This window comes from Erinaceus europaeus, chromosome 21 (genome assembly GCF_950295315.1).
Source record: "Erinaceus europaeus chromosome 21, mEriEur2.1, whole genome shotgun sequence".
In the NCBI taxonomy this organism is placed as follows: domain Eukaryota; kingdom Metazoa; phylum Chordata; class Mammalia; order Eulipotyphla; family Erinaceidae; genus Erinaceus; species Erinaceus europaeus.
The window spans coordinates 2,204,287-2,228,257 of NC_080182.1; the positions used below are offsets into that span (position 1 = coordinate 2,204,287).

The 23,971-nt window shown below is 50.2% G+C and overlaps 1 protein-coding gene across 5 annotated transcripts in view; it reads right to left on the reverse strand.

The window, feature by feature from the left end:
• SLC41A3 (solute carrier family 41 member 3) overlaps window positions 1-23,971 on the reverse strand; it is a 49,711-nt gene that overhangs the window by 13,166 nt on the left and 12,574 nt on the right. For 3 of the 5 annotated variants that reach the window (XM_060180269.1, XM_060180266.1, XM_060180268.1), the window contains 5 exons: window positions 23,551-23,671; window positions 16,538-16,824; window positions 4,366-4,473; window positions 2,828-2,899; window positions 2,081-2,225 (listed from right to left, as the gene is read on the reverse strand). In XM_060180269.1, the coding sequence (XP_060036252.1) occupies window positions 2,081-2,225; window positions 2,828-2,899; window positions 4,366-4,473; window positions 16,538-16,792 (580 nt within the window). In that variant the 5' untranslated portion in view covers window positions 16,793-16,824; window positions 23,551-23,671. Of the gene's footprint in view, window positions 1-2,080; window positions 2,226-2,827; window positions 2,900-4,365; window positions 4,474-7,509; window positions 7,848-16,537; window positions 16,825-23,550; window positions 23,672-23,971 lie in introns of those variants that run through there. The other 2 variants (XM_060180270.1, XM_016189912.2) reach the window with 2 other exon arrangements.

Here is a 23,971-nt window from a genome sequence, read left to right on the forward strand (position 1 = left end):
GGGGAGATTGAGAGGGAGAGAGGCAGAGAGACACCTGCAGCCCTGTTTCACCACTCGTGAAGCTTCCCCCTGCAGGTGGGACCAGGGGCTTGAACCTGGGTCTTTGTAAACCGTAATGTGTGTGCTTAACCAGGTGCGCCACCACCTGGCCCCTGTTTTTAAACATTTTTATTGCCACCAGGGTTACTACTGGGGATCAGTGCCTGTTTAACAAATTCACCACTCCCGGCAGCCACTTTTTCCTTCTATTTTCTTTCGTTTGATAGAACAGAGAGAAATTGAGAGGGAAGAGGAAGATAAACAGAGATAGATAGATAGATAGATAGATAGATAGATAGATAGATAGATAAGACAGGTAGCGATAGAGGTAGCGAGAGATAAAGGCTGACCTGTAGCACTACTTCATGATTTGTGAAGCTTTCCTTCTGCAGGTGCAGACCAGGGGTTGAACCTGGGTCCTTGCCCTCGGTAATGTGTGCTCTCTCCCAGGTATGCCGCCACTTGGCCCCTGTTTGTTTATTTTTATTTGCCACCAGTGTTATAGTTGGGGCTTAGTGCCCGCACACTAACTCGACCATTCCCTGGTGGTCATTTTTCTTTCTTTTTTCCTTTTCTTTCTATTTGATAGCACAGAGAGAAACTGAAAGGGGAGGGGGAGACACTCTCAGACCTGCTTCACTGATTCTGAAGTGTCCTCCCTGAAGGTGGGGACCAGGAGCCAAAACCTGAGTCCTGGGGCCGAGTGGTGGTGCACCTGGTTGAGCGCACATGTTATAGTGTTCAAGGACCCAGGTTCAAGTCCTCGGTCCCCACCTGCAGGGGGAAAGCTTTGCAAGTGGTGATGCAGTGTTGCAGGTGTCTCTCTGTCTGTCTCCCTCTATATCACACCCTTCCTTCTTGACTTATGGCTCTCTATCCAATAAATAAATAGATAATAAAATTAAAAAAAAAAAAAACCTAAGTCCTTACACATGGGAATGAATGTGCCCAATTAGGTGTACCACTGCCAGGCCCCTGGGGCCTCTTTTAAGAGCTAAAACTCACCTGCAGGCTCTGTCCACAGGAAGTAAATGCCCGAAGGGTAGAGGAACAGACAGTACACTTAGGGAGAGACAAACAGAGCAGAGATAGGGAGACACAAAGAGGGAGAAGAGACAGCAAAGTTCTGCTCCGCCACTCCTGGAACGTCCCCCTGGCACTGTCCATGGTGCTCCCACAAAGTGCCAAGGCTTGGACCCAGGGCCTCACACCCTCCTCTAAAGCACGCATGCTACTAGGTGAGTCAGCTCCTGCGCCCCCTTGATGATTTTCTTAGTAACATTCTCCTTTCTCTAGCCCGAGTTCTTGTAAGAACACAGTACGCAGTACCAGCGCACTCTCCATCGCACAAGGAGTTGATGGTCGGTGCCCCTGACCTGCATAGTGTTCAAAGGGTCAACTTGAAAGGCCACTCAGTGGGGGTGAAAAGTCAGCTTATTAACAAGGACTGCTCTTCCCCATGGATGCAGACTCCAGAAACACCACAGCCTGTGAGCAGGCTGAGCTCAGGAAACATGTGAGGGGGAGCTCAGTGGTAGCGTACCTGGTTGAGCACACACGTTACTACGCACTAGGATCTAGGTTCAATCCCCCAGGCCCCACCTGCAAAAGGAAGATACACGGGTATTGAAGTAGTGACACAGCTGTCTCTCTTTCTCTCTTCTGAGCTCCCCTTCCCTCTTAGTTTTTCTGTCTCTATCCAATAAAAAGAGAGAGAGAAGAAAATGTGTGAGGACCTCCAGACAGAAGGGATGAAGGTCTCCAGAGCAGGGGTGAGCTCTCCCAGCAGGAAGAAGGGCAAAAAGTGGGGCGTGACATACTGGTATCCACACCCACCCCAAGAAAGGGCTCACTGCCCACTAACGGGTCCATGAGGAGGCCCCAAAGGTCCGACAGGCTCTCTCAGTCTCCTGCCAGGTCTGCCTGAGGTCTACTCCCAGCACTCACATCTTTCCTCTCTCAAAGAATCGAAAAGAGCAAAGAGGTAGGCAGGAAGCCCTGAGAAGCGGGATGCTGGGGTGGGGGTGAAGGTCCAGCTCACCCAGGGCGAAGGCAGCCAGGAAGGCGGTGAGGATGCTGCTGGCGCACAGCAACTCAGCCTTGGAGAAGTCCAGCTCCTTCCTGGACACAGCTCCCAGCAGCACGGCGGCCACAGCGGCCAGGAGTCCCACCACGGTGGCCTGCAGCTGTCAGGGTAGAAGTCAGACGTGACGCAGGGGTCCTCACTCCCCACCCATTGCCTAGACCCTCTCAGCCCTCCAGGGGTCACTCTACCATTCAGCACTCTCCCCTGGCCTCACCCTGAAAGCGGCCAACATCCAGCACCACCTCAGAGAAGCACAGACCAACACCTTCTCAACTTCACCCAGTTCTCTTGAAAATGGCTGCTTCTCATGGCCGCCCCTGCTGGAGGCCACCTTCCAGGCAGGATGGAGTTCAGGTTCTAGGTCTAGGACTCAGTACTCTGACAAGGTCCCTCTCTCAGGGGACTTCCAGGACCACAGGCAGCTGAGTTCCCCAGCACATAGACTCAGGGCCCACAGCTACATCTCAAAGGTCTTTGACACTTTCCGTCTCTCCCTGACTTCCATTCCTTGGCACTCACCTTGCAAACTGCTGGGGACTCTTCTTATCTCATCCCACTGTGGCCTGGGCAGGGGTCACCTCTATCGCCTCTATTCCCTGCATCTGTCTGCTTGTTCATTTACTTACTCCAAGTGCCAGGGAATGAACCTAAGCCTCAGGCATGCACCACACCTTCCCATGGAGTGGGGAGAGGGGAGGTCACCTGAATGAGGGCCAGGTTACTGCTGATGATTCTGTGCCGGACCTGTGGGTCATCCATCTGCCCCGTGTTGGCCTGAGAGAAGCAGAGAAGGCCAGGGATCAGTGTTTATGGGGACAGTCACAAGGAGGTCCCCGTCTTACCCCGATGCACTCCTTGGCACTCAGTGTCTCAAACACACGGGTATCAGAAAGGGGACAGAATATTCTACAGCCAGCTGAAAGGAGCTGTGGTGTCTCAGATATGCAGGAGGCGGGAATAAACTGGGCGAGGAGCTGCGGTGTCTCAGACATGCAGGAGGCGGGAATAAACTGCGTGAGGAGCTGCGGTGTCTCAGACATGCAGGAGGCGGGAATAAACTGGGCGAGGAGCTGCGGTGTCTCAGACATGCAGGAGGCGGGAATACACTGGGCGAGGAGCTGCGGTGTCTCAGACATGCAGGAGGCGGGAATACACTGGGCGAGGAGCTGCGGTGTCTCAGACATGCAGGAGGCGGGAATACACTGGGCGAGGAGCTGCGGTGTCTCAGACATGCAGGAGGCGGGAATACACTGGGCGAGGAGCTGCGGTGTCTCAGACATGCAGGAGGCGGGAATACACTGGGCGAGGAGCTGCGGTGTCTCAGACATGCAGGAGGCGGGAATACACTGGGCGAGGAGCTGCGGTGTCTCAGACATGCAGGAGGCGGGAATAAACTGGGCGAGGAGCTGCGGTGTCTCAGACATGCAGGAGGCGGGAATACACTGGGCGAGGAGCTGCGGTGTCTCAGACATGCAGGAGGCGGGAATACACTGGGCGAGGAGCTGCGGTGTCTCAGACATGCAGGAGGCGGGAATAAACTGGGCGAGGAGCTGCGGTGTCTCAGACATGCAGGAGGCGGGAATAAACTGGGCGAGGAGCTGCGGTGTCTCAGACATGCAGGAGGCGGGAATAAACTGGGCGAGGAGCTGCGGTGTCTCAGACATGCAGGAGGCGGGAATACACTGGGCGAGGAGCTGCGGTGTCTCAGACATGCAGGAGGCGGGAATAAACTGGGTTAGAGACCAGAGAAAGACTCCTCAGACTTTGAGTCATTGCAGGAATCAGAATTCCCTAGCAGAGACCTTGGATGTGACAATGTAAATGCTGCCTTTGTTCCCTCTCCAAAGCCCTGTGGATGTGTGGGGTCAAGTTCAAGTTGCAGGTGGCTGAGCAGGGGCACGAGGACGCCCACTAGCACCCAGGTTGAAGGAGACGTGAAGGTCACAACTTGGCCGTGGACAAAAGCTGACTCACACCTGCATTTTCTTTTCTTTTTTTTTTCTTTTCTTTTCTTTTCCATTCTTTTCTTGTCCCCCTCTTTTTACCAGACCACTGCTCAGTTCTGGTTTATGGTGGTGCTGGGGATTGAACCTGGGACTTCACAGCCTCAGGCACGAGAGTCTCTTTGCATAACCATTATGCTATCTACCTCTGCCACACCTGTCTTTTCTGAGATGCCCAGCCTCCGCCTAGGGGTTGAGGTGGTAGGGACGGTGTCAGTGGCCCAGATGTTCACTTACTGCTGTGGAGAGTCGTGACGCCAGTGTCATCTCCAGGTTCCCCTTCAGGCCCACGAGGGATGGCACCAGGGTCAAAAGGTCCTGGACGTCTGTGAACACAGGCCAGTGCTGGCAGGGGAAGAAGGACTTCAGTGCGACCAGACACGCTGGCTCTCTAAAAATCTCATTCTTTTTTTATGCAATGCCAGGGGACCAGCCTAGGGCCTCATGCATGTGTCCCATGCTGGGTCTCCTTGAGAAAGAAAGGAGACAAAGAGAGATACAAAAGCATCTTTCTACCATCCACTGAGCCCCCTCGATGCTGTCAGTGGTGTGCCCAGGTGATGCCAGACATAGAAGTCAGGGCCCCAAACATGGTAAGGGAACCTCTTGTCCCTCAGAAATATTTATTTTGCCTCCAGGGCTATTGCCGGGGCTCGGTGCCTGCACCATGAACCCATTGCTCCTGGAGGCTATTTTTCCCCTTCTGTTACCCTGGTTGTTTTTACCATTGTTGTGCTTATTATTATCATCATTATTGATGTTGTTGTTGTTGGATAGGACAGAGAGAAATGGAGAGAGGAGGGGAAGACAGAGAGGGGGAGAGAAAGACAGACACCTGCAGACCTGCTTCACCGCCTGTAAAGCGACTCCCCTGCAGGTGGGGAGCGGGGGCTTGAACCAGGATCCTTACGCCGGTCCTTTCGCTTTGTACCAGTGCACTTAACCCACTGCGCTACCGCCCGATCCCCTGTATTTTTTTAAATTGCCACCAGGATCATCACTGGGGGGAGGTGTCAGCACTACAAACCCAATATTCCCAAAGAACAATTATTTTCTTTTTTTTCTATTTTATTTCATAGGACAGAGATAAAGTGAGGGGGGAGGTTGAATGAGGAAGAGAGACACTGGCATGCATGCATGAGGCCTGGGTTCATTCCCTAGCACAGCATACTAGCCAATTAAATTAAGTGCAAATTAAACTAAGTGCAAATTACACCAAGTGCAAATTAAATTAAGTGCAACTCCAACTGCATCACTGGACTCTGTAGATTCTCTGGTTCCTCTGGCAAGAATGCACTGCTTCTCTCCCAGCACAGATGTTAGTCTCTGCTCCCACCCTTGCACACTGGTTCCTGGGAAGATTCCAGGAGCACCTGAAGCAGTACACACTGCAGCAGAGTCAGGGTGGATCTGTTCCAGCTAGGACCAAGTACAGCAAGATACGTTACGTTGGTCAGTGAACGAGTGAGGAGCCAGAGAAATGAATGAACTCATCCATCCCCTGTCCTGGGCTGTGAGCCTCTTATAGAGCAGAGACTCTGGGATTCATTTCCCTGGCTTGGCTGCTATAGGCTCAGGCCTGCGGCTCCAGAGGGTGACAGGGACATAAAGGCTGGGCCCCACTGGTGCCAGGCTGCCTGAGCTGGGGGCTTCCCTTAGGACTAGTGCTGAAAGAGCTGCTTCCTGCACTGCAGTGGGGTGGCAAGCAGGAGAGGAAGATGCAGGCTTGCAAGCCAGAAAAAAAACTGAATCCTGGGACCTCATAGCACTGTCTACTCATGGGCAAACTTCCACATGACAGATGCTGTGGTACCAGAGAAAAAGTGGACCAGAAAGGTGAAAATGTGGATGGGCCAGGCCCCAGTATTGCCAAATACACACCACACACACATACGCACACACACACAGACACACACAGGCACACACACACACTCACACACAGGCACACACACTCACACACACTCATACACACACAGACACACACACACACACACTCACACACACACACACACTCACACACACACACTCTCATACACACACACAGACACACACACTCACACACACACAGACACACACACACAGACACATACTCACACACTCACACACACACTCACACACGTGCACGCACCCAGGAGGCAGTACAGTGGATAACATATTGGGCTTTTGTGTATGAGCTCCCAAGTTTGATCCCTGGCATTGCACATGCCAGAGTGATGCTCTGGTTCTCTCTCTCTCTCTCTCATAAATACATATTTTAATTTTTTTCTGTCAAGAGCACTGTTATAGGGCTGGTAGACAGCTCACTGGGTACAGCAGACTCTTTTCCACATGACAGACTCTGAGTTCAAATCCCAGTACCCCCATGGGAGAAGCGTGAACAGCGCTAGGGAGAGTCCCATGGGGGGTGGGATGGTGCTGGGGAATCACTTTATCTGTCTCTGTCTGTCAGCCCCTGCTCCCTCTGTAAAATAAATAAAGAAAAAAGCAGCCCAGGGGGTCACTCAGAGGCGGGGTTCATCCCTCAACAGACCAACACGCAGCATTACCAAGCAACACAACCCCCCGTACGTTTATATGTTCCTGATATAAACCCACCACATCAGCAGGAACCTCAGGAGGGTGCCTCTCCTCACTTGTTTTGGATGTATACTCTAGTTTCTCTCAAAGGACATGTCAACATAAAAAAGGAAAAAATGCTTGAGCAGACCCAGCAAATCCTCAGTGACCCAAACAACACTGCTGGAGCCACCGCAAGGAGAACCAGAGTCTGGGAGGCTCACAGTCTCTGCCAAACACTTCCACCCAATGAGGTCTCCATCCTGGCCTCCCTTTTCCTCCTGATGAGGAGGCCCCCTAGGGTGGGAGGGGGTGGAGGACGCTGCCTGTCACCCTCAAGGCCACAGCGCAAAGGGCCATATTCTCCATCTCGCCTCACATCCACCCTGTAAAGGTGTGTGCTTCACCTGCCCCACTTACAGATGGGGAAACTGAGTCTGGGAAGAGGAGTGAATTCCTTCAGGCAGAAGGTGATCTTGAGGAGAGGCTCCTTTCAATTTTATTTATTGGTAGAAAAGCAGAGAGAAAGAGAGAGGAAAAAGCTAGAGAGAAGGAGACAGCTGCAGCACTTCTTCACCACTCATGAAGCTTCCCCTGCAGGTGAGGCCTGGGAGCTGGAGCCAGGTTTTTGTGCATGTTAACATGTGCCCTCTCTGAGCACTTCGCCTCCCAATCCCAGGCGAGCGGAGGAAGCTTCAGTGCCTTGTGAGGCTCAGACACTGGGGTCTCTGGAGGCCCCCTCTGCTGGCATCCCTTGACTGTCTTATCTGTAATGTCTGGAGACCCAGCCCCATCCTTATCCCCACAATGTTCCCCAGTACGCACTTGGATGGTGTTCATCATCAGGCCGGCAGCCAGCATGCCCAAACCAGACAGCAAAAAAGGCACCACAATCTGGCAGGCGATGGTGAAGCTGGTCTCAGGGAAGACCCCATGGGGGGAGCGAGTGAGCCGGCAGCTGAAGCCCCGGAGCTTCCTGCCCTGGAAGCGGAACTCCAGCTTCAGCTGAGTGACCACCATGCTCAGGCCGTGGGGAGCATCCCCCAAGCAGGACGACTGGGCCAGGCAGCTCCGTCCTCTCCTCACCCACTCTGGGATCTTCCTCCTCGAGAACTCAAGCAGGCTGAGTTGCCAGGTGACCTGAGCTTGCACAGGGTTCCCAGCTGGTCAGGATGTACCAGTGAGGAATAAAAACAGGGAGATTCGCGCTGGCTGACCGTCTGCTCCCCTCAAGTGTGGTTCTCCCCCTGCCGTGGCTGCTGTGTCAACCGGAACCTCCCTCAGCCAGCCTGCCGCAGGGAGGCTCACTGTCCCTAACTATGACCTTGACAGCGTCTCTCAGGCCGGGCTGGATCCAGAGAGACAGAGACACGTGAGGCCTGGCCTTGGTGACCACCTGGTCATGAGGGCCCTGGGCTGCCTCTGCTATTGGCAGAGAAAGGTCTGGAAAGATAGCAGCACTGAGAACCTCCTCCAGGCAGGGGTACGGCCCCCGCCAGAGGAGTCTCATGCTTCAAGGCTGAGAGGCCCATGAGGGCCCCCCAAAAGAAGCCACACCCTGTGGTCTCCAGAAGCTCAAGGCTCCCAGAAAGTCAGGTTCATAGCCTTCACCAGTCTACATTGTGCAGCCCCTGCCAGTCTGCTCCCAACACTGACGGCAGGCAGACGCCAGCAGGATCCACTGCCTAGTAGCCTTCTCACAGCCTCTCTCTTTGCCCATGCCAGTCATCCAGGCTTTCCCTCAACAGCTGAACTGAGTACAGCACCCAGCAAGTCCCCAACCTAGGCCCCCCGTGCTACACTGAGCAGATATGTGAGCCCCACTCACACTGGGTGTGGTTGGTGCATGGCCAAAGATAACAACAGCTAATTGGGGTGGGGGGAATTTGCAGAAATTTATCCTTGCCCTAGACTTCTGCCCATCTCTCCCTGTCTGTCTCCGTCTCCGTCTCCCTCTCCCTCTCTGGTAAATCGTCAACTCCTAGCCAGCTGTCTTCAGCACAGTCCTCTCCCCTGAACTTTCTGATAATTCCAGTCACCCTCAATGTGGTTGGGGAGGGATAGAGACCTCCAACTCGACCTATCTTTCCCAGTCCTTCCTTCCAGTCCCCTTTACCAGGTGTAGACCCCACGTCCAAACTGCCTGTCCCCAGACATCTCCTACATCCGTCCTCTCCCTTCCCCTCCACCTCAGGGACACTACCTTCACCCTCATGATCTCCCGACCCAACTGCCCACACAAAGGAACACAAGGTCTTCAGAGCCACGCTGTGCTGTGCGGCTTGTCAAGACCCTCAGCAGGTGTCAGCTCCTGACCTCAGGACACATATATGCTCTGAGCAGGCACTCAGGCCCTTTTGAGCCCCCCGTCTTTCTGCTACATGGACACATCCTGGGAGCCATTGAAGTTGTCGCCTTGGGCGCTCGTGTGTGTTCCCGCTCCTCTTTCAGGGGGTTCTACTCAAGCCCAGGGTCTCAGAACCAATCCAGCTGTGCTCTTGCCCTGGGGGTCTCCTTGGTATCCTAGCCAGAGTCTAATACTTCTATCTCTCTCTCTCTCTCATTCTCACTCTCTCCTTCTTCCTTCCAGAATTCCCAAGGAATCCTGCTTTTTTCATTTGCTGAGAATAATTATTCTCACTTACTTGGTGACAAACCTGTCCTCAAATCACTGCCAATGACAAATCCCAAAAAAGATGAGATCATTTTGACCCAAATTCTAGCTTTTTTATTCACTTCAAAAATAAATAAAACCCACCCCCTTCCCTAGAACCCCAGCCCTCCTCCTACTTTCTTCCCCTCCAGTAAGCTTAGCTCTACTACAGAGTCCAACTGCTCTGTATTTGGATCCATCTGCTAACTGACTTTTTTCTCTTCTATAGCACACACGGGTGGAATCGTCCAGTGCTTGTCTTTGTCCCTTCGGCCTTACGTCCTCTCTTACCACCCTCCCATGAGTCCCTTTATTTTGCTGCGAATGGCAGTATTTCATCTCTTTTCATAGCTGGACATAAAGATGCATGTTACATCATCAGCTGGCCATCAATAAGGCACCAGAGTTGTTTCTAGATTTTTAGCTGTTGTAAATGGCTCTCCAAATGCTGTCTTACAGTGGTTGCAATCAGTTGCACAGATTGTGATTAATGCTGCAAGGTTCCATTTCCAATCTGTGCTGCAGACAAATGTGCTTCTGCCAGAGGGCAGCATGAGTGGCACCCTGTCTCCTGTCCCTCCCCAGAGCATGTCCCTCTGAAGGATGGCACTGGCTGGGTCACTGCTGACATCCTCTGTGTAGGAGCAGACAGTCATCAGATCACTCCACACATGAGCACGTCAGTCAAGGATCTGCTGGGCTCTAGGCTAAGTGCTATGGAGCACAGGCTAGCCAGACAGACACGCTGAGAGTTTCCTTGTGTGGCAAAGGGCCATAAGCACAAACACACAGTGAGGACCTGTGAGCATACAGCAGAGTGAATATGCAGCGTTTGCAACAGCCGACAAGTGAATGAGTGAATGGTGCAGACTCTGGAGCAGTTGGCGCTTCTTAGCCCTTCCGTGGTGAGTCATTTCACGTTCAATTACCTCAACTCTCCGAGGCACAGCTAGGACACTGTGGAAGTCATATCTCAGACACTAGGAAGGAAGTACAGCCTTCCATCTTTGCAAATATGGTCACGAAGGAGCTGAGAGTGTTAGCCCAAGGCCATGTCTTTAGCTCCTAGTACCCAGCATGACCCACTGCCCCATTTGTGGCTGCCCGCCATGCAGGATTTTGGTGTCTGTCCTTAAAGAAGAGTCTCAACCAGCAAATGGCTGAGAGAAATGGCATTTTTCTAGAAGGGTTGCAGAAATAAAGTGGTTTAAGGGAGCTAATCAGTTTAAGGCAGAAGCCCACTACACTGGCCCAGTTTCTTTGGACACCAACAACTGTCCCCCATGGTGGGGAACCTCAAGGCAGACCCCTCTCTGCTGGCCCCAGAAGCCCCTGTGAGTTCTTTATGATTCTGAATGGGTAAAAACACAAAAATATAATGTATAAGCAGACACCATGGCTCCTTGGTCCTTTCTCAGTAGTGCAGAAAATGGGGAAATAGATGATTCACATAATTTCATAGAGAAAGAGGTTTCTGACCAAGGAGGCCATAAGGCATGATGAACTGTCTCTCACACACACAGCACCTCAAATAGTGGAAAAGGTGCAGAAGCTTGTATATACCAGAATGCTAAAAGCAACCTTCATTTTGTAATTCTCTGTGTGTCCTGTTGTGACGGTTTGCTTTCCTTATCATCCAACAAAAACTGATCTAAAGCAGAGGAGAGTTGTCAGTGTGTGAGAGAAAAAAAAATTCCATACAATATGAGAACTAAATATGTTATCACAGTTTGTTGGGTCAAAAATCCAGAAAGAATCAAGAATGTGATTTAAAAAAACAGTCCAGTCACCAGAGTTTCAGAGAGCTGAAAACTGGAGCCCACGGCTTCTCAGGACAGCAGGTGAAGTTGAGGCGCAGAGGTAAGTGGCTTTCTGGGTGGCCTAGCCCCTCCCTGGGCCTCTAGCCTGCCTGCATGCAGAAGGAGGGGGCCACAACGATCATGTTTTCAAAACCCCTGTGGTTCTGGCACAGACCTCCCCCTCTACACCCCCCCCCCCCAGCCATGGCCTGTGGCGTTAGACTCACCTACTGACTCTATACCCTTTGATGTGGGGACAGAGGGTTGGGGGACACACACCACCCTTCCCAGCCCCTGATTCTGAGTCTCTGGTGGAAACTGGCAATTTCCCCGCAGGCACAGCTTCCTAATCTTTCCACAGGCCCCTGGAGCTAGGGCTGGTCACTCTAGTGGGCCTGAATTCCTTCCCATCTTGTTAAGGCCTCAGAGATCAAGTTAACTGCATTTAGTACCAGGAAGGATCTTTTTATGGTCTGGTTCCAATGGCTCCCACCCCACCAGCTTCTCCTGAGCAATTTCTCTACACAGTTTCTTCATGCCACCAAGGCCTGGTCCGGTGTCTCCTTCTCTGGCCTCCCTCCCACTGGCTGCTCCAGTCCAGTCCCCACCTTTATTTTCTGCTTAGCTGTGACTGCTAACACTGCCTTATACACCTGCTGAATGTCTGTCCCACACTGTTCCCACAGGGCTGAGCTGTCCATGAAACAGGACCTGGCTGGCATGTCCATCCCAGCATCCCGTGGTGCTGGTCCCTGTGTACACACACACACGTACAAGAATGAATAAACAAACACAGAATAGGAGTGGGGTCACGGAAGTGGCTCTGCTTATAGAACACCTGCCGTGCGCACTTGTGAGCCCTGGGTCTGATCCCCAGCACGTGGTGGGAGCAGCAAAGACAGGACAAATGGGACTCCACGGATGGTGGAAGCGATGTGAGAATAACTGGAATGCAATTGGGAGAAGGCTGGAGAGTGGCTCAGAGGCACTCCAACAGCTGAATTTGACGACTTGTCTCAAAAGAAACAAAGGCGTCACTTCCACGATGAGGTTACAGAAGACAGGAGTGTCTGTCCTGTTTATTTAGTTTGTTTTGGCCAGCTAGGGCTTATGGCATGTGTAATTTCACCTCTCTAGGGATTTTTTTTCATTCAGATAGAAAGAAAGGAAGAAAAAGAGAGACACCCCCCTCCAGCACCATAGGTGTCCTGGCTTCTCAACTGTGGTATCGGGCCTTGAACTTATACCACACACGGAAACACAGGAGGTCTACATAGTGAGCAATGCCTATGGCCCCACAGGAATCCTAGCGAAGTCTAATTCCTTCTCAGACATCACCTTCAGTGGAGCAAGCAGGTGAGGAGAGGCAGAGAAGCCAGCTAACGTGTGCCTGGGGCCTGGAAAAATAGCTCGCTTGGACAGTGTGCTGCTCTGCCATGTGAGACCCAGGTCAAGCCTGACCCCTACCACACTGAAGGATGCTTTGGTACAGCGGTCTCTTCCACTCTCTCTCTGCCTTCCTTGTCTCCATCTGAAAAAAAAAAAAAAAAAAACTAGAGGCCAGGTGCCGGGCTGGCTTCGCGGGCGGGAGACAGACGACCAGGGACGCATGGCTAAGCTGGAAAGCAGTATCTCTTTATTCATGCAGAACGCAGCGCAATCTAAGCCATCTAAACTAACTATAATCACAATGCTGTCCTTATATATATATATACTTGCCAAGTAGGGTGGAAACAGGATGTGACATAGAGAGGGTGGAGAGAAAAGTGACTGGTGAAGATCAGGGTGTGACAAGGAGAGGGGGCGGAGCAAAAAGACATCATGAACCAATGGGGATTAAACCAATGCCCTGCAGGCAGGGCGGTTCTTAGTTAACAGTGGTTATGTAAACAGAATACAGTGTTAAGCAGGGGGGGTTAAACCAATGCAACAGAAGGGGTCTTAGAAGCAGAATTAGAAGCACACCAACAGCCAGGCAGTTGCACACCTAGTTAAGTGCATCCATTACCACGTATAAGGACCCAAGTTTAAGCCCCTGATCCGCCCCTGCACGGGGGAAGCTTCCCAAGTGGTGAAGCGGTGCTGTAGGCATCTCTCTGTCTCTCCTTTCTACCCTTTCCCCTCTCAAGTTTTGTCATATCAAATAAAGAAGAAAAATAAATAAATAATGGGTACCTGGATCCCCAGCCCCCTGGGAATTATGAAGTGCTAGATTTTGTAGTTTTATCTATTATTTTAAATTAATTTATTTATTGGAGAGAGAGACAGAGAGGAATGAAGAGGAAATAGGGAGAGAGAAAAGGAGAGAGGAGACACACCTGCAGTCCTGCTTCACCATTCATGAAGCTTTCCCCACGCAGGTGAAGACCGGGGGCTTGAACGTGAGTCCTTCTGCACTGTAATGTGTGCACTCAACCAGATACACCATCACCTGGCCCCTGCCTACTGCTTTAATCTTCTAAATTTGGGCAACTCGCTTATAAAGCAATAGACACCAACATAAAGCAAAAATGAAATGCAGTTTTCTGTCTACTACTGAAGATCCAAAAGGTTGAAGACAAGATGTGGCGTGACAGGCCAGGGAACAAGCAACTCCCAATGTTTTGGGAAGGAGTGGGAGTCACTGGGTGGCAGCTGTCCAAGTCTTAAGTGCAAGGTCCAGTTGACTCAGCAACGCTATTGGCCACAGTTTGCCCCGCCCATTTACTCAGGCGCCTATAAAAGCGTCAGGTTACTCACTGGAGCTTCTCTTTTGGGTGGAGGATTTTTTTTCTTTTGCCTCCAGGGCTATTGCTGGCGCTCAGTGCCTGCACCATGAATCCACCGCTCCTGGAGGCCATTTTTTTTTCTCCTTTTGTTGCCCTTGTTGTTGTAGCCTTATTGTGGTTATTATTATTATTGTTGATGTCATTTGTTGTTGGATAGGACAGAGCGAAATGGAGAGAAGAGGGGAAGACAGAGAGGGGGAGAGAAAGACAGACACCTGCAGACCTGCTTCACCGCCCGTGAAGCGACTCCCCTGCAGGTGGGGAGCCGGGGGCTCGAACCGGGATCCTTACGCGGGTCCCTGCGCCTTGTGCCACGTGCGCTCAACCTGCTGTGCTACCGCTGGACCCCCGATTTTTTTTTCCAAAGCTCCTTCATTTTAATCTGGTTATATGCCCAAACCTCTAACCAAGAAATAAGTCAGCTAGAAGAGCCAGCTAAATTACTGTAAGACATTCCTTCATCTGTAAAACATGTCCCCCCCCAACTCAACATTTAAAATAAAATGTCTTCATTTTTGATAAGCAGCTCTACCACCAGTCACTGATATGGTTCAGTGCAGCAATCGCGCCGAGTTCCGGAGATCACATGAGGGTTGGGCAGAACACAATTCCAAGGTTCTCTGCATTTATGAGACTCCTTTTTGTGGAGAGTCACTGTCTTTAGGATTTTAAGGTGTTACGGGCTGAACTGTGTTGACTCGGACTGGGGTGCCTTGAGCACTTTCAGCATGGGGCCGCCCAGGGGCCAGGGCGTGGTGTACTCACTTGATACACATTACCAGGTGGCCGCCCAGGGGCCAGGGCGTGGTGTGCCCACTTGATACACATTACCAGGTGGCCGCCCAGGGGCCAGGGCGTGGTGTGCCCACTTGATACACATTACCAGGTGGCCGCCCAGGGGCCAGGGCGTGGTGTGCCCACTTGATACACATTACCAGGTGGCCGCCCAGGGGCCAGGGCGTGGTGTGCCCACTTGATACACATTACCAGGTGGCCGCCCAGGGGCCAGGGCGTGGTGTGCCCACTTGATACACATTACCAGGTGGCCGCCCAGGGGTCAGGGTGTGGTGTGCCCACTTGATACACATTACCGGGAGCAAGAACAAAGGTTTGTTTGAGTCCCTGGCTCCCACCCGATGGACAAATAGGTCTCTCTCTCTCTCTCTCTCTCTCTTTCTGTCCCATTATTGGGGGATCTATGGTTTGCAGTCAACAGTAAGAGACAACAGTTTCTACATGAGTTCACATTTCTCAGTTCTCCACAGAACACTCTAACCCTCTTTAGGTCCTCCTGTGCCATCATGTTTCAGGACCAAAGAGGTCTCTTTATAAAACATTTATTGATTGATTGATTGATTGATAGAGAAAGAAAAAACGAGAGGAAGGGGAAAATAAAAAGAGAGAAAGAGGAGGACAGAGGCGCCCGCAGCTGTTTCACGGCTCCTGAAGCTTCTCCCCTGCAGGTATACCTGAAGCTCATGCTAACATGTGCACTCACCTGGGTGCACCAGTGTCCTGCCCCAACAGGTCCCCCCCCAACACATCTGCAGAGGAATGATGGTCAAGGGTCACCCTTTCCTCCACGTACATAATCTAGCCCCAGGACGTCTCAGTGGGTAGGCCATAGGATTTCATGTGTGAAAGTCCCAGTTTCAGTTCCCTGCACTTTATAAGCTGGAGTTGTACATAAACCTCTTCCTTACATGAAACAAATAAATCTTAAAAAAAAAAAAAAAAAAGGTGGTGGTAGGGGGGAAGGTCTCGCCAGAAAATGAAACAAGCCAGAGAATAAAAGAAACATCCAGCATCCTTGACCATGCTATGCCTGAACTCCACTCACTTTAATGCTGCAATGATTTAACTTCATCATTATTGAAAGCTGGAATTGGGTTAAACATGGCGGCTGTCACCACAACTAAAAGAATCTTGCCAGGCAAAAACAACAACAACAAAAAAACCCACTAGTATAGCTATAGGCCCTTTGGAATATAACTAAAATATGCCTACTAGCTATTGACAAAATGGAGGACCCCACCAACACTTCATCTGCACTATTCCAGCCTTTAGGTGCACGATTGTTCAACAAATTGTTTGGCTTTGTATGTTAACTCTCTTTTCAGCCACCAGGTTCCAGATGCTAGCAGGATGTGACCAGACTTCCCTGGACAGACAACCCCACCAATGTGCCCTGGAGCTCTGCTTCCCCATAGCCCTGCCCCACCAGGGAAAGAGAGAGACAGGCTGGGAGTATGGATCCACCGTTTAACGCCCATGTTCAGCAGGGAAGCAATGACAGAAGCCAGACCTTCCACCTTTTGCATCCCACAGTGACCCTGGGTCCATGCTCCCAGAGGGATAAAGAATAGGAAAGCTATCAGGGGAGGGGATGGGATACGGAGGTCTGGTGGTGGGAATTGTGTGAAGTTGTACCCCTCTTATCCTATGGTTTTTGTCAATGTTTCCTTTTTATAAATAAAAATTTTTTAAAAGAAAAAAAATAATCTTGCCTCATTAATAAGGGGGAAAATGGCATTTGAGGAGAAACGAGCCTACCCCATCCTCCCAGCTGAATCCAGTGTGCAGCTGTCTTCTTCAGCTGACAATACACAGTGCTGTCCCCAAGTTCCTCTTACCTGTAAATAGTTGAGAAGCACACCAGCACCGGACAGTCCTAGACCTGCAAACAGGAAGGGCACTGTGACCTGAAGGGCGATGGACAGGGAGGTCTCTCTGCTGAGCTCGGGGCCCAGGGGCTTTGTGGTGGCCCTCTGGCTCTCAGGGACACTCGGGAGTGCATCTTCTGAGGTTGTGGGTGGTCTTTCGAGAAGGGGGGTGTGTGGTGGCCCCAAATCCTCTGTCCTCCGCTGCCGGGTCTCCATCCTGTCCATCAGCGCACTGTTGAGTCCCTGGTGGCCTTGACCTGGGAAAAGCAAAGCACAGGTGTCACAGAACAACCTAGGTACTGCAGGCTGACCCCGGTGCAGGAGCAAGTCCTTCTGTCCAGCAGACATGGCCAGGACACTAGCCAACCCTAACCTCACCCTGCGCTGTTCCACAAGACCTCCTGGTAGAATTTTACAACAATTTCTCCTTCCTTTTTTCCTTCCTTCCTTCCTCTCCTTTTTTTCTTTGCAACCAAGGTTATTGCAGGGGTTCAGTGCCTATACAGCTCCACTCTTTCCCAGAAGCCATATTTTATTACATCTAAATAGAGGATGAGAGACAGAGACAGGAAGAAAGGGAGAGAGAGAGAGAGAGAGAGAGAGAGAGAGAGAGAGAAGGAAAGACACTGTAACGTGGCTCCACTACTCTTTGAAGCTCCCCTCCTGCAGACTCCCATGTGGTGGCTCACGGTTCACACCAGGGCCCTTGAACGCATGATGACATGTATGCACCAGCAGGCGAGCCACCCACCAACCCTAGTTTTCACATCAGTTTTAATTAATATGCATGTCTGGGGAAATAAAAATATACAGAAGGCAGCTTTAACTATAGATGAACTAGAGTCAGCAAAAATGATGGCATGAGGCTCTCTGAACATTCTCCCCCTCCTCCAAAAGCAACAAGAAAACTGGCAAAAAAAAAAAAATGTCAAGCTCAACAACTTCTTTCCCTCCAGAACTCTGGGAAGGAATCAAAGGCTGGAGCAACACAGGGAACATTCATGAGAAAGTGCAGAATCCTAGCAAGAACCGCAACATTGTAGCAATCATGGCTTTTGGTGATGCTCCAGCTTGTTTATGAGGCTCTAGCTCACTTTTTAAAAAAAGATAGCTATTATTATTGTATCATTTTATTGGGGGGTTAGTGATTTATAATACATCTCTGGTTTATGTTAGTGCCAAGAACTGAAGCTGGGACTGCGGAGCCTCAGACATGAAAGACTTACTCAGCCACTATGGCATCTCTCCAGCCTCCTACCTCACTTTGGTTCCATCCCCTGCATTGCTCACCAGAGCCTTGCAGAGGACAAAATGGGGCTGCAGCTCTTTCAGAGTTTCAGCCCCAAAGAACTGTCACCATTTGAGCTGCAATCTGCTTCACAGGAAGACCCCGATTCTTGTCTGCATTGCACGTGACTGGCTATTACAGTACACCAGGCATCATGTCTTTTCTCTGGGGGTCATTTGCTAAGAACAATTGCAGGCACTTCTGTGGATAACAGAGGAGACTGACAAACCAGAGACTAGCCAATAGCCTGAGAGGAAAAGATGGGGTGAAATGCCTGAGGAGGGTCTTCTGCACATGCAAAGAGAGAACTCAGCAGGTAGAGTGTAGGCATGAGGACCTGGGTTCAATTCCTAGCACCAGTTATATACAAGAGTGGTGCTTGGGCCTTTCATTCAAATAAAAGAATTTTTTTTCTTTTTTTTTTTTTGCCTCCAGGGTTATTGCTGGGGCTTGGTGCCTGCACTATGAATCCACTGCTCCTGGAGGCCATTTGTCTCATTTTTGTTGCCCTTGTTGTTACCCTTGTTGTCATTATTATTATGTCATTGCTGTTATTGTTGTCAGATAGGACGGAGAGAAATGGAGAGAGGAGGGGAGACAAAGAGGGGAAGAGAAAGACAGACACCTACAGACCTGCTTCACCGCCCGTGAAGCAACCCTCCTGCAGGTGGGGAGCCAGGGGCTTGAACTGGGATCCTTAATGTCGGTCCGTGTGCTTTATGCCATGTGCGCTTAACCTGCTGCGCAACCACCCAACCCCACAAAGAAGTATTTTAATAGCTGCTAGTCTGGGTCGGCAAGATAGCTAACCTGGTAAGGCGCCTATTTTGCATGCATGCAACTCAGGTTCAAGCCCCTTGGGGAAAAATTCAGTGCTGTGACATTTCTCTGTCTCTGGCTTTATATTTGAAAAAGTTGGTCCAAAGCAGTGGAAACGATTGAACAGTAGCCCCAAGCCCACCAGAGGGGACGACTTCCATAATTCTAGAGGTGACCTTTCCCCAGTTTTATTTTTTTTATTTATTTACCAACTCTAAGCATGACCCTAGGCAACAGTGTTTTGCTTACCTTGCTATTTTGAGTGACAAAAATCCTTTTAATTGTTATGAGCAAAAGAAAGAGCAGAACAGGGAGTCGGGCTGTATCGCAGCGGGTTAAGCGCAGGTGGCGCAAAGCACAAGGACCGGCGTAAGGATCCCAGTTCGAACCCGGCTCCCCACCTGCAGGGGAGTCGCTTCACAGGCGATGAAGCAGGTCTGCAGGTGTCTGTCTTTCTCTCCCCCTCTCTGTCTTCCCCTCCTCTCTCCATTTCTCTCTGTCCTATCCAACAACGACGACAACAACAATAATAACTACAACAATAAAACAACAAGGGCAGCAAAAGGGAATAAATAAATAAATAAAATAAAATACTTTTTAAAATTTTTTGAAAAAAGAAAGTCTGGCATTATGTGGTACCGAGGATCAAACCTGGCAGTTCCTGCGTGCAAGTCCCATGCTAACCTGCTACGCTGTCTCCCCACACAGTCTCCACATGTGGATTTTGTGATTTAGCTACACTGCTAAATCCATTTATTTGTTAAAGCAGCTTTTATATTTATTTATTCATTTTTAAACATGTAATTTATTTCTATTTTAATGAGATATCTCTTCCTTCCTTCCTTTCTCTTTTACCAGAGCACTGCACAGCTCTGGTTTATGGTGGTGGTGTGATGTGGGGTGTGTGTGTGTGTGTGTGTGTGTGTGTGTGTGTGTGTGTGGACTGACTGAGCCTGTGACTTCAGAGCCTCAGGCCTCAGGCATGAAAGTTGACATGTCACTACGCTGTCTCCCCTGTCAGCTTTTAAATGTTTCTGTAATTTCTTATTCATTTTTTAAATGGCAGTGGCGGGGGTTAGAAGCCCAGCTAAAGACACAAAGGCACAATTCCTCATCTCCCCATGACAGGCGTCTGGGAGATACTCGCTCCCCAAACCTACACACCCTCCTCCATCACTTATCAGGACCCCAGTGTACCTTTGTCACACCCATCACCCTCCTTCCCCAGAGTCCTTTGCTTTGGTGCAATACACCACACCCAGTCCAAGTCTCACCTTATATTTCCCCTCACATTTTATTGTATCCTTTATAGAATGCAACCATGTGGCTATACCACAATCCATTATTTATATATATTTGCACACACACACACACACACACACACACACAAACACACACACACATGGAAGACTGACCAAAGCACAAAGCTTAAGCATATGTGATATTGAGGCTTGAACTCAGCGCCTCAAGTACAAGTCCCCCACCGGGATTTGAACATAGGTTTCATACAGGCAAAGCAAACACTTTCCCAGGTGAGCTATCTTGCTGACCTAGATCAGCAGCTATTAAAAGATTTCTTTCAGGGGCTGGGTGGCTGTCTCTATCCAATAAGTAAAGATAATTAAAAAATTAAAAAAAAAACTTTTATGAGAGTGAGAGCGATCCAAGAGCCACTTTTGTACACAGCTGGTGCTAGGACTCAAATCCGTGGCCTGGCCTCAAGTGACAGCCCAGGCGCTCCCTGCTGAGCCATCTCCCTGGCTCCTGTCCGCTCTGCTCTTGAAGGACACCTCCCAACTTGTTTCTCTTTCCAAAATAAGAAGAATTTGATTGAATCATGTGCTCAAGAGGAGCACCCTTTACATCCTAGAAAAAGGCACAAGTGAGAAACGTTAAATCACCAACGAGTTCGCTGTCTCCACAAGACGGAGTCTAGTACATATCCTTCCAAACCACACACCTACACATACGCACACTCACACAGACTGTCTTTTTTTAAATCAATATATGCTCCGCTGGTCGGGGCAAATATATATTTTAGATGAATAAAGTATATGCACCTTCCTACCCCAACTTGTGGTTTAAATATTTTGCAATAAATAAATAAATAACAGGAAAGGAGCAGGATACTTCGACCACCCAGTTGTTAGTAAATCCTTCCCCAGAAGACTAACAGCCTGGAAGAACACATACCCTTGAACCTGTAGTAACCAGCGGCTAAAAGGTCACTAGCGCCCTCTGCTGGTCCCAGAGGCAGAGGCGGGGTCCTGTGAACAGTAGGTTTGTGGAGTCAAGAGAACAAAGGAAAAACCAAGATAAATCAAACTGGGTGAGCTGACAAGAGAGTGGCTTGAATGGTGGAGTGAACCCGTTGGATGAATAGTCAAGGGTGGCAGCAGAACAGAAAGTGCTGTCTTTTCTTCCCCCCCTTTTATTGCCCTTGTTTTTTACTGTTGTAGTTATTATTGTTGTTGTTATTGATGTCGTCGTTGTTAGATAGGACAAAGAGAAATAGAGAGAGACAGACACCTGCAGACCTGCTTCATCGCCTGTGAAGCGACTCCCCTGCAGATGGGGAGCCGGGGGCTCGAACTGGGATCCTAATGCCTTGCACCACGTGCGCTTAACCTGCTGCGCCACCGCAGACTCCCTAGAAGGTGATGTCTTTACTGAATCCCAGGGACAAAAAGGAGAGGACTACCTGAGCAAGGATTTGGGGGGAAGGCCTTGCAAACAGAAAACCCAGCACGTACAAAGGCACCAGGGCAGGAAAGGCAGACTGGCTGGGAACCTGGACTGTGGGGGGTGAGGTGAGGAGGTGAGGGCAGAGCTGAGCAGGCAGAGGACTCACGTTCCCAGGTGTGAGGCAAGAGCAAGAGCGTGAGAAGGTTCTGAGCAGGAAGACGTCATGATGACATCTTCTTTCCCCAAAACCATTCTGCTGCTTTCCTCATTCAAAGACATGAGAGCCCAGGAGTAACGCCAGATGGCCTGTATGACCACGTAGAGTCAAAGATTCACCCCAGCAACCTTCGGAACACTGAGAAATGACCATCGGGGGAATGACAGTATTGGCCTCTCAAGCAAGAGGTCCTGAGTTGAATCCCTGGCGTTGCATATGCCAGGGCGATGCTCTGCTTCTGATAAATAAATAAAATTTTAAAACATGCTAAATTAGGCCAAAAAGACAGCTCACCTGCTTTGCCATGCACTTGGCCCAGGTCCCTGTATGTGGGAAGAAAATTTGGTGCTGTGTTATCTCTGTCTCAATCTGAAAAAGGCATCCCAGAGTAGAGAAGCCTTAGCAATGACCAAAAAGGAAAGGAAGAGGAAGAATAGGACGAGGAAGAGGGAGGAGGAGGAGCGAGGAGGAGAAGAGATAATAAATCATTGCTGTTTGACGCCCCTATGTTTTAGACGGCTGTCATTTACTAGGCATCAAAAGATAACCAAGAAGGTTCTGCTCTGTGATGCCAAAACAAGTCACCTGCTTTTTGGGTGAGCGAGGCAGAGAAGGTGGTGAGCTGAAGATGGCTAAAGTGGAGAGAAGTCTGAGCTGCCATGATCCATTCACTCAGAGGACAGTTGGGCCCAGGGCACCAGTGAATTTTGCTAAAGTCAGTGTGAACTTCTAACCTTAGAGAACGATATTTTCCCTGGCAGCGTTACTTCTAAAACCAATCCAAAGCAGCAGGATTTGCCCCACCCTGGGTGGAGCACCCATGCAGATACTGGTCTCTCACACTCAGAAACAGGACACTTGGGGGGCCGGGCAGTGGCACTCCAGGCTAAGCGCACCAGGTTAAGCAGGATCCCGGTTCCAGCCCCCGGCTCCCCACCTGCAGGGGAGTCGCTTCACAGGCGGTGAAGCAGGTCTGCAGGTGTCTGTCTGTCTCTTTCCTTCTTCTTTTTTCAATTGATATTTTTTACTATTATTGGATAGAGATAGAGAGAAATTGAGAAAGGAAATGGGAGAGAGAGGGAGAGAGACAGAGAGACACCTGCAGCCCTACTTCACCACCTGTGAAGCTTTCCCCCTGCAGGTGATGGCCAGGGGCTAGAACCCGGGTCTCTGTGCCCTGTGATGTGTGCTCTTAACCAGCTGCACCACCACCTGGCCTCTCTCTTTCCCTCTCTATCTCCTCTTCCCATTCTCAATTTCTCTGTTTACTATCCAGTAAAATGGAAAAAAGGAAAGAAAAAGGACTGTAGGGGCAGTGGATTTGTAGTGCGAGCACCGAGCCCCAGTGATGGTTCTGGAGGCCCCAAAAAAAGGACTCTTGGAGGACAATAAATTCCATAACTTGGCACAGAAGAACAACTGAGACGGCTCTGGAACATTCCATTTAACATGGAAAACAAGACCCTTTCAAGGGCTTCAGAGGAAGAGTTATAATGACCAGGGAACTAAACTCAAACCACCATGGTCAAGCAGGCATAACGGCAAAAGCAGCATCTAAGAGTTACAGATCCTGTGTACTCGCCACTTGTAAGAGCTGAATCTATGAGCCGGCAAGCTAGCTCTTCCTGGGAGGGCACTGGCTTTGCCGTGTGCATGATCAAGGTTCGAGCCTGGCCCCACTGCACTGGGGGGAGCTTCAGTGCCTTTCCCCTCTCTCCCTGTAACTCTCTCAATCTGCACACGTTGGCCTGGAGCACTGAGGCCCTGGAAATGATAAAATAATAATAACAATAATAATATTGAATCCACAAAGGACCACAAGTTGACTATAATATGAAATGAGAGTTTGCATTAATAGAGAATGCATAAAATCAGTGGAAGAAGAACAAACTAAAGTAGCAGACAAAATCAGTCTCCAGGTGGAATGAACAAAGGATGAAAGAAAGCCTAACCCAAGAGACTTCTTGTACTGACCTTGCTAAGACAGGTGCAGCTGAAGAGGTAGGTCTTTTGTTAATGGATCATGGTCCCTCAAAAGGAGGCGCGCCTCAAAAGTACACGTGGAAGCAGGAATGAGTAGGCCAGTCAAACAGTGCTGGAGAAAAGCAGGAAACGGATCAGCAGCAGGAAAAGCCGCCCAGAACCCACGACCATGCCAGAAGGGAGACTCACACCAGCTGAGGGACACAGACAAGACAACCGATCAGCAAGAGGGCCAAGGGCCTGGGAGGAGATGGCTCAGTGGATAGACAGAGCATACGTCTTGCCCTGAGGGAGATCCTAGGTCTGCTCCCTGGCTCCACACTGAAACACTATGGATGGGAACTCCACGCGTGGTGGAGCAGTGCTCTGGTGTCTCTCCCCTTTCCATCTCCTTCTCACACTCTCTCCCTAG